Consider the following 10,000-nt stretch of genomic DNA (forward strand, 5'->3'; position numbering starts at 1 on the left):
ACATTTTTCAAATCGGCAAACCAAAGATATAAAATTCCAATGAATTACCACATTGATGCATGGTGTCTTTAGTTTGTCGTGTTTTTCTATCTGTATGTGCAAATACTGGAAGCATCATCTTGTTTTATACCGTGCGGATGCTTTTATAAATGCATCAGAAATCTTGGTTATCGAAATTTAATGATATCATATTCTTTCTCAAACGATCACTGAAGTCAAGAGTTTCGCAAAAATGTCAGGAAATATCAGTGGCAGTAAACATGAAGGCGAGAAAGGTTATCAGCATTGTCAGACATTTTCAGCGGCTTTCGATTCAAGGAAATTTCAAGTAGTCAGAATGTTAGAAATTTTGATTGGTTTATAGCGGAATGTTGGACATTTGACCAGATTTCCCGTAGATTATTAGAAATTCTGAGGATGTGATGTTTTTTATCATCCAATACGTGTCAGCCCCTTTAACACAAACTTTCTGCACCCTGAAATATCTTATATAATCTTTATTACGACTGCCTTCGTGGTTGGCCGCGGAGTCATTATCGTGTGGCTTTGTGGATCTTTTGTGCTTGCTCAGTGACAGAAAATTCATCAGGGAGTATTTCGAGTTACAAGAATCCTCCTTCCGGAATATTAATTTTAACACCGTAGCAGCTCCCCGAGCCTAATGATTTGAGGAAGGCTAGATCAGTAGTAACTCAAGGTGCCATGGCGTCCCACAGGGCTGTTTTGATATAACCATTAAAATAATTATTTTTCATCATTTTTGAAAACTGGCAAAATGATCGACAATATTCACAAAGCATCCGTAACTTTTGTGACGTCATCAGAATGTGCTTTTTCCAAAATCAGAATCAGACGCCATGACACCTCGAGTTGCTACTGATCTAGCCTTCCCCCTAATGATCTTGGGCTCTGGGGTTACGACGGAAAAGTCTGATGACAGGTTTCTTAAGCCATAATGCATCGAACAAATCATTTCTCAAAACAATAATATAGTGAAAATGATAAAATCAATTGGATGAATAACAAAGCTAGAGCGCATAAGAATTACATTAACCTCACCTCTTTTCTTAAATGTAGTGATGACGACCGTAAACATAACCTTAGTGGAGGTAATAAAGGTAATGATTATAATTTAGTATGTAAGTTAGGGTAAGATACACTAATAAAAAAATCATACAAATCTATTCATAACTTTTTGTTATCATAACCAACGGACAAATTAACAAGCAGACAAACTGACTAACCCACGCTACCAAAATACGTAACCTTCTTGGCGTAGGTAATAGATAAGATAAAATAAAAATAGAACAAAGAAATGAATAGATAGGTAAAATCTGCTGAGCAGCGTAGGGGACGGAAACATCACCTTATAAAGTTCTGTACTAGCTTTCGAGATTATAAATTAAATTAAATTACAGTTTTAAACCAAATTAAACAATTTATCCTATCAACTGCTATCCATTTAAAAAAAACGCGAGGTAAGTATGTCTTCCAAACACTTGTACATATGAAAGTGGAAGTAAACACAGTAGGTTCTTTTAACTGGGTTTATTCGGCGCTATCGAGTAGGGATGCGTCCTTCCCGGCCAGCTTGCACGGGACCTCTAACGACGCGTGACATGCGCATGCGCGAGTCAGAAATCAAAACACGGTGCCACGTCATATGTGCAATAAAAAGTTATGAAAGTGATGCTGTACAAAAGAGGCGACATATATTTGTGAATTATATATATGGTCTTTATACATGTTTTATATACTAATGGCACTTCACACATCCAGAGTAAAGCAAACCATTGTCGTCCTTAAATAATTTAAACTGCTTTTGATTATAGAAAACATATTATTAGTAGTAGTAGTATTACAGCATCCCATCGCAGGTTACATGATATATTCGCAATCTTTTTGTATTGGTGTCAGTTCATTTATTTTCCAGGATGATCCCGATACAAACAGTTCGTCCACAAATTCTCTTCTCGAATTCGATCCTGTAGGACCTCCTCCGCCGCCTCTTCCAGGTTAGTTTCGACCTGCGCGCGCACACACACACACACACACACACACACACACACACACACACACACACACACACACACACACACACACACACACACACACACAAACACAAACAAACAAACACGCACACATACACACACACGCAAAACAAACAAACAAACACGCACACATACACACACACGCAAAACAAACAAACAAATACGCACACACATACACGCGCGCAAAAAAAAAAAAGAGACACACCTTAAAAAAACCAACGCCCTTTGACCCCTTTTCTCCCCCCACCCCCTCCTCCTTCTAGATTCGCGCCTGATGGGAGGGTTCGACCCACCCCCATTCAAGTACGGGTTCATGGGCGTCCTCATTCGGGGCCGGTCGTACTTCTGCTCCGCCACCCTCATACACGACCGGTTCGCGTTAACAGCTGCTCATTGTGTGGACAGGTGAGGTAATGGTTACTTGATGATGGTGATGATTGATGGAAATATTGGTGGTAATGATGATTGAGGGGAATGATGGTGATAATGATGATTAAGGGGAATGATGGTGATGATCATGATGGAGGGGAATGATGGTGATGATCATGATGGAGGGGAATGATGGTGATAATGATGACTGAGGGGAATGATGGTGATGATCATGATGGAGGGGAATGATGGTGATAATGATGACTGAGGGGAATGATGGTGATAATGATGATTAAGGGGAATGATGGTGATAATGATGATTGATGGGAATGATGGTGATAATGATGACTGAGGGGAATGATGGTGATAATGATGACTGAGGGGAATGATGGTGATAATGATGATTAAGGGGAATGATGGTGATGATCATGATGGAGGGGAATGATGGTGATAATGATGACTGAGGGGAATGATGGTGATAATGATGATTAAGGGGAATGATGGTGATGATCATGATGGAGGGGAATGATGGTGATAATGATGACTGAGGGGAATGATGGTGATAATGATGATTGAGGGGAATGATGGTGATAATGATGATTGAGGGGAAGAGAATGTCCATAATGATAATAGAGATAATAGTGATAATATGATTAAGATGATAATGGTCACAGTAATCATGATAATATAATTAACAAGGGTAATGATGATAATGATCGCGAAAATAATAATAATGATAATAACGATTTTAAGCACCCTTCTTGCTCTTTCCAAACCCGTAGGCCATTTCTTCCTTCAGCTTATAATACAAGTTAGATTTTTTCTTTCTTTCAAGACCTATCCTTCTACACTATTCTTGATAATATTCACCTTTTCAAAACAAATTTACAATTGCCCATGATGTGAAGAAGTGCTGACAATGTGAAGAAGTGCTGACAGTGTGAAGAAGTGCTGACAATGTGAAGAAGTGCTGACAATGTGAAGAAGTGCTGACAATGTGAAGAAGTGCTGACAGTGTTAAGAAGTGCTGACAGTGTCAAGAAGTGCTGACAATGAAGAAGTGTTGACAGTGTGAAGAAGTGCTGACAATGTGAAGAAGTGCTGACAGTGTGAAGAAGTGCTGACAGTGTGAAGAAGTGCTGACAATGTGAAGAAGTGCTGACAGTGTCAAGAAGTGCTGACAATGAAGAAGTGTTGACAGTGTGAAGAAGTGCTGACAGTGTTAAGAAGTGCTGACAGTATCAAGAAGTGCTGACAGTGTCAAGAAGTGCTGACAATGAAGAAGTGTTGACAGTGTGAAGAAGTGCTGACAATGAAGAAGTGTTGACAGTGTGAAGAAGTGCTGACAATGTAAAGAAGTGCTGACAGTGTGAAGAAGTGCTGACAGTGTGAAGAAGTGCTGACAATGTGAAGAAGTGCTGACAGTGTCAAGAAGTGCTGACAATGAAGAAGTGTTGACAGTGTGAAGAAGTGCTGACAGTGTTAAGAAGTGCTGACAGTATCAAGAAGTGCTGACAGTGTCAAGAAGTGCTGACAATGAAGAAGTGTTGACAGTGTGAAGAAGTGCTGACAATGAAGAAGTGTTGACAGTGTGAAGAAGTGCTGACAATGTAAAGAAGTGCTGACAGTGTGAAGAAGTGCTGACAATGTGAAGAAGTGCTGACAATGTGAAGAAGTGTTGACAGTGTGAAGAAGTGCTGACAATGAAGAAGTGTTGACAGTGTGAAGAAGTGCTGACAATGTAAAGAAGTGCTGACAGTGTGAAGAAGTGCTGACAATGTGAAGAAGTGATGACAGTGTCAAGAAGTGCTGACAGTATCAAGAAGTGCTGACAATGTGAAGAAGTGCTGACAGTGTGAAGAAGTGCTGACAATGTCAAGAAGTGCTGACAGTGTCAAGAAGTGCTGATAATGTCAAGAAGTGCTGACAGTGTCAAGAAGTGCTGACAGTGTCAAGAAGTGCTGACAATGTGAAGAAGTGCTGACAGTGTGAAGTGCTGACAATGTGAAGAAGTGCTGACAGTGTCAAGAAGTGCTGACAATGTGCAGAAGTGCTGACAGTGTCAAGAAGTGCTGACAGTGTCTAAAAGTGATGACAGTGTCAAGAAGTGGTGACAGTGTCAAGAAGTAATGACAATGTGAAGAAGTGCTGACAATGTGAAGAAGTGCTGACAATGTGAAGAAGTGCTGACAGTGTGAAGAAGTGCTGACAATGTGAAGAAGTGCTGACAATGTGAAGAAGTGCTGACAGTGTGAAGAAGTGCTGACAATGTGAAGAAGTGCTGACAGTGTGAAGAAGTGCTGACAATGTGAAGAAGTGCTGACAGTGTCAAGAAGTGCTGACAATGTGAAGAAGTGCTGACAGTGTGAAGAAGTGCTGACAGTGTGAAGAAGTGCTGACAATGTGAAGAAGTGCTGACAGTGTCAAGAAGTGCTGACAGTGTCAAGAAGTGCTGACAATGTGAAGAAGTGCTGACAGTGTGAAGAAGTGCCGACAGTGTGAAGAAGTGCTGACAGTGTGAAGAAGTGCTGACAATGTGAAGAAGTGCTGACAGTGTGATGTGTAGTGCAGTGGTAACGTGCTGGTCTTGCAATCTCGTTACCAGTGGACGGTCACCCCGGCCATTCCTTACACACAAAATAAAACAGGCAGTATGTTACAGTAAAGAATATCTATTGTAACAAATGGAATTGAAACTAAAAAAAAATCCTTTTTCGTGTCCTTACAATATAGATATATATACATATACATATATATATATATATATATATATATATATATATATATATATATACATACATACATATACATATATATATATATATATATATATATATATATATATATATATATATATATATATATATATATATATATATATATATACATATATACATATTTCATAACAAAAAATAAATCATAATTATGAAGTCCTAAACATATTTTTAAAGTACTTTTCTTCATTACTAAATATAGAATCCTGAATTTAATCTGGGTGCATGTATCCAACACTTTTACCAGGCATTGTTACCAAATATTCAGTGTGACAATTTATATCGGTCTAGCATTTCACCAATATCATAGCACATAAACGCTATCCACATTCTAGAGAAAACTGTGGTAATGACAGTAATTATGATGACAAGAGAAGTGACGATAAAAACCTGGAGAATACTGTGGTAATGACAATAATTATGATGACAAGAGAAGTGACGATAAAAACCTAGAGAATACTGTGGTAATGACAATAATTATGATGACAAGAGAAGTGACGATAAAAACCTGGAGAATACTGTGGTAATGACAATAATTATGATGACAAGAGAAGTGACGATAAAAACCTGGAGAATACTGTGGTAATGACAATAATTATGATGACAAGAGAAGTGACGATAAAAACCTGGAGAATACTGTGGTAATGACAATAATTATGATGACAAGAGAAGTGACGATAAAAACCTGGAGAATACTGTGGTAATGACAATAATTATGATGACTAGAGAAGTGACGATAAAAAACCTGGAGAAAACTGTGGTAATGACAATAATTATGATGACAAGAGAAGTGACGATAAAAACCAGGAGAATACTGTGGTAATGACAATAATTATGATGACAAGAGAAGTGACGATAAAAACCTGGAGAATACTGTGGTAATGACAATAATTATGATGACAAGAGAAGTGACGATAAAAACCTGGAGAAAACTGTGGTAATGACAATGATTATGATGACAAGAGAAGTGACGATAAAAACCTGGAGAATACTGTGGTAATGACAATAATTATGATGACAAGAGAAGTGACGATAAAAACCTGGAGAAAACTATGGTAATGACAATAATTATGATGACAAGAGAAGTGACGATAAAGACCTGGAGAAAACTGTGGTAATGACAATAATTATGATGACAAGAGACGTGACGATAAAAACCAGGAGAATACTGTGGTAATGACAATAATTATGATAATAAGAGCAGTGACAATAAAAACCTGGAGAATACTGTGGTAATGATGATAATTATGATGACAAGAGAAGTGACGATAAAAACCTGGAGAATACTGTGGTAATGACAATAATTATGATAATAAGAGCAGTGACGATGAAAAACTAGAGAAAACTGTGGTAATGACAATAATAATAATGATTTTGACGATAAATACAATAATAGCAGCAATGATGATGATGATGATGATGATCCTAGAATTAATGATAACAAATTATTTAGGGTTTATGAATGGCTAAGCACAAGGAATATCCACGGTTTTACATTTGCAAGATTTGAATTCGGGTCATCAAAATTACTTTGTGGAGCTGAGTCTTATGCGTCGAGTAATTCATATGAGCAGGTTGTTGCAGTAGTATTAATTGTGGGTGACTGTTTCAGCATAACTATACAACATCATATATTTGCTACTTTTTTCGTCACAATAGCTATCTGTTCTCCTTTCACTTCCTGATAAAATAGTTCCCTTTTCCCTCTTCTCTTTTAACAGTATATTGGCTATTCCTTTTTTCGTCACAATACCTATCTATTCTCCTTTCACTTCTTGACAATATACTTCCCTTTTCCCTCTTTTCTCTTGACAGTATATTGACTACTCCTTTTTCTTCTTTCTTCGTCACAATAGCTATCTATTCTCCTAATTCTCTTTTCTGTTATCAGTATGTTCAGGGATTATAAGGTCCTACTTGGCATCAATAAAGTGGATGACGAGGCTAAAACGGCGCAGGTCATTCCAGTGGCCGAAGTGTTTCAGCGAAAGTGGTACAGAATGGACCCCTTAAAGGAAGACTTGGCTATCTTGAAGCTGGAGAAGCTGGCGACGATTAATAGTAAGATACATTTTTTGTGTGTATGTGTGTGTGTGTGTGTGTGTTTGTGCGTTTGTGTACGTATGTGTGTGCGTGTGCGTGTACGTGTACGTTTGTGCGTGTTCTTAACTAGTCGTTCTTCCCTTGTAGTTTCAATACGGGAGAACTAAGCTCAAATGGTCCCGTCTGCTTTTTTTAGATTATCGTATAAATTTTTGAATTGATGCACATTTTTGGCACAGGTTTTTTTTTTTTTCATATATAAGACTGTTCCATGCTTCAGTAGTTCTGCTTGGGAAACTAATTTTTTGACATATTTATTGGCTCGTTTTATTGTGTCCTCTCGCCTTTCTTGTGTTCCAGATTATCAAATCTTCTTTGTCTAAAATCACTCTTGATGTAATATAGTCGAACAACATAATCATGCCCCCCTTTCCTTTTCTTCCAAAGTAGTAAGTCCCAATTTTTGTAGTCTATCTTCGTAACTCATATCTCTTAGAGTAGGTGGCATCTTGTGGCCGCTCTTTGAACTCTTTCCAGTTTGTCAATATCCTTTTTTAATTGTGGATTCCATATCACTGCAGTATACTCAAGGCAATGTCTTAGGATTGCTGTAATGATCTATACCATATCCGTCCATATACAAGAATGCCCTCTTCATGTTGGAAATGCCATAGCGTTTAATGGACTTTTTAATTTATATGATTGTCTGGGCTTAGGTTTCTGTTTATGATTACCCCAAGGTCTTTTTTCCTGTCGGCGGTGTTTAATATTACGTTTCAATCTATAGTGGAATTGTGGGCGATTTTCACTTTCTCCGAACCCGCCTACGTGGCATATCTTGGTGTTGAATTATTTTTTTCCAAATACAACTCCACATGAACAAGTTCTCGGTGTCATTATAGAGGTATTGGCATGAAAATGTCTACTTTTTTATAGACCACAAAATTCTTAACATTGAACATCAAGGTTCTCATCGCCCAGAAGTGTTTCCCAGTTTATGCCACCAAAGAAATGTTTTAAGGCTTCTATAATCACCTTTCTGGTAATCGTACTTCTCCTTTCTTTCCTTACTTACGATGTTTTTCCTGTAGTAGACACTGTTTTAGTTTAATTACTACATGGTCGCCTTTTCCTAAAGGAGAACAGTACTCGATATCCTTAATATCACCTTTAGGCCACAATTATTTTATTCCTTGGTTTACGGATTTTATTTCTAAAAACCTCTGACAGGCGGTAGCAAAATAAAAATAAAGTTCATTGGGTGTTTTGAATCTTTTAAGAACAGTTTATTGATTTCTGAAAACACGAGACAGGCGGTAAAAAAAAAATGAAATACCGATGACAAAGTGACATCACGTCTAGAATCTGTGTTGTTCACGTGTCCATAAACAGGAATGATCTTCTTTGACAGAATCGGTGACATATTGTACTTGAGATAAACGGCAGAAACCATCGATTGTTGAGGTTTCTAGAGGTTAAATCTACAGACTTCGACTCCAGCGCGTTCAGGTGTATTTCGGAGCGTGTACACATCACCGGAAAGGGAATGTAGACGAGGTTATTTTTGTTACATCTGTATTGATTTCTTTTCGATGGTTGACTGTGTTGACCATCGGCAGAAAAAAAAAAAAAAAAAGATGTTAAAAGTTGATTTTAGAAATATTTTCATTTTGTTCACAACGGAATCAATTCGTATCGGATTAGGTGCGGCGGGGAATAAGTGAAGTCGATTTCTCAATTATTTTTATTTTCGAAAGTCAGGAGAAACAAGTGCAGCGGATCCGTAAATCATGGAATAAAATAATTGTTGCATTGTGGTTTGTGCCTATTCGATCAACCATAGACGGTCTATTTAACCCGCTTACCCTGGTATGATCTGTTACATTCTGTAAAGGGTAATACGCATTCATGACAATTGTTGCTGCGCTCTGGGATCGAAATTTTCCCAGTCGGTTTTTCTATCAAAATCCCCTATGACAAGATTTTCTTTTCCATTGGTGTCCGGAAGTTGTAGCACTTCTTCCAGGCTCCTTAATGTCCCTTAAATGCGTTCTTTTGGTAATTTTCTTGTGATCACACCGGTACGTGAGGTGACATGTATATTATAGTTATTAATATGTTTACCCCGTTTGTTTTTCCCTCACTTGGCTTCAGTTTCACTATGGGGTCTTGCTTAATTTCTAATTCCTTTGTATTTTTTCTTATTCAGATTTTCTTATATTCATCATGGACGGAGAGGACTTTGGCTTTCTTTGTTATATCAGTCACCATTTGCTTATTCATGAAAGTTGCGTTCAAAGGGTGTTTCTTTCCCTTTTCGAATAATCCCAACCTCTTGTGAGCTATGATATTCTGCTCCGCGAATCCGGGATTAACGACCTTGAGAATGATTACAATCAATTTCATGTCCTCGTCGTATCGTTCAGTTCCACCTTCTACCACTTTTTCTTCATGTCCCAATATGAGTATGTCCTTGTTCACATCAGCCAAATTAGCAATATTCCTTGCATGTTACTTCAGGTGTGATTTGAATTCAATTTTCTTTGCCGTCTCTTCAAGCTGTCTTAATTTCTTCCTTTGAGATCATGATGTATGTTTATATTTTTTCCATTTCATTTAGTTTAGTTTATCTTTGATACATTGGCATATGTAGCTGTCATCTTTTTTGCCTCTTCCATTACTTAAGCCTGGCTGCTTGACAAATTGATTTCCTTCTGCATAACAGCTTCTTGTACTTTGATTACTTACTCAATTTTTTCTTCT

General features: G+C 37.6%; 1 protein-coding gene across 1 annotated transcript in view; it reads left to right on the forward strand.

Moving 5' to 3' along the window:
- The window catches only part of LOC113815632 (trypsin-2), a 13,866-nt gene that overhangs the window by 237 nt on the left and 3,629 nt on the right, over positions 1-10,000 (forward strand). Inside the window, exons 2-4 of the mRNA XM_027367651.2 lie at positions 1,934-2,015; positions 2,315-2,456; positions 7,086-7,255. Of these exons, the coding sequence (XP_027223452.2) occupies positions 1,934-2,015; positions 2,315-2,456; positions 7,086-7,255 (394 nt within the window). The remainder of the gene's footprint in view (positions 1-1,933; positions 2,016-2,314; positions 2,457-7,085; positions 7,256-10,000) is intronic.

This window comes from Penaeus vannamei, chromosome 20, assembly GCF_042767895.1.
Source record: "Penaeus vannamei isolate JL-2024 chromosome 20, ASM4276789v1, whole genome shotgun sequence".
Lineage (NCBI taxonomy): Eukaryota > Metazoa > Arthropoda > Malacostraca > Decapoda > Penaeidae > Penaeus > Penaeus vannamei.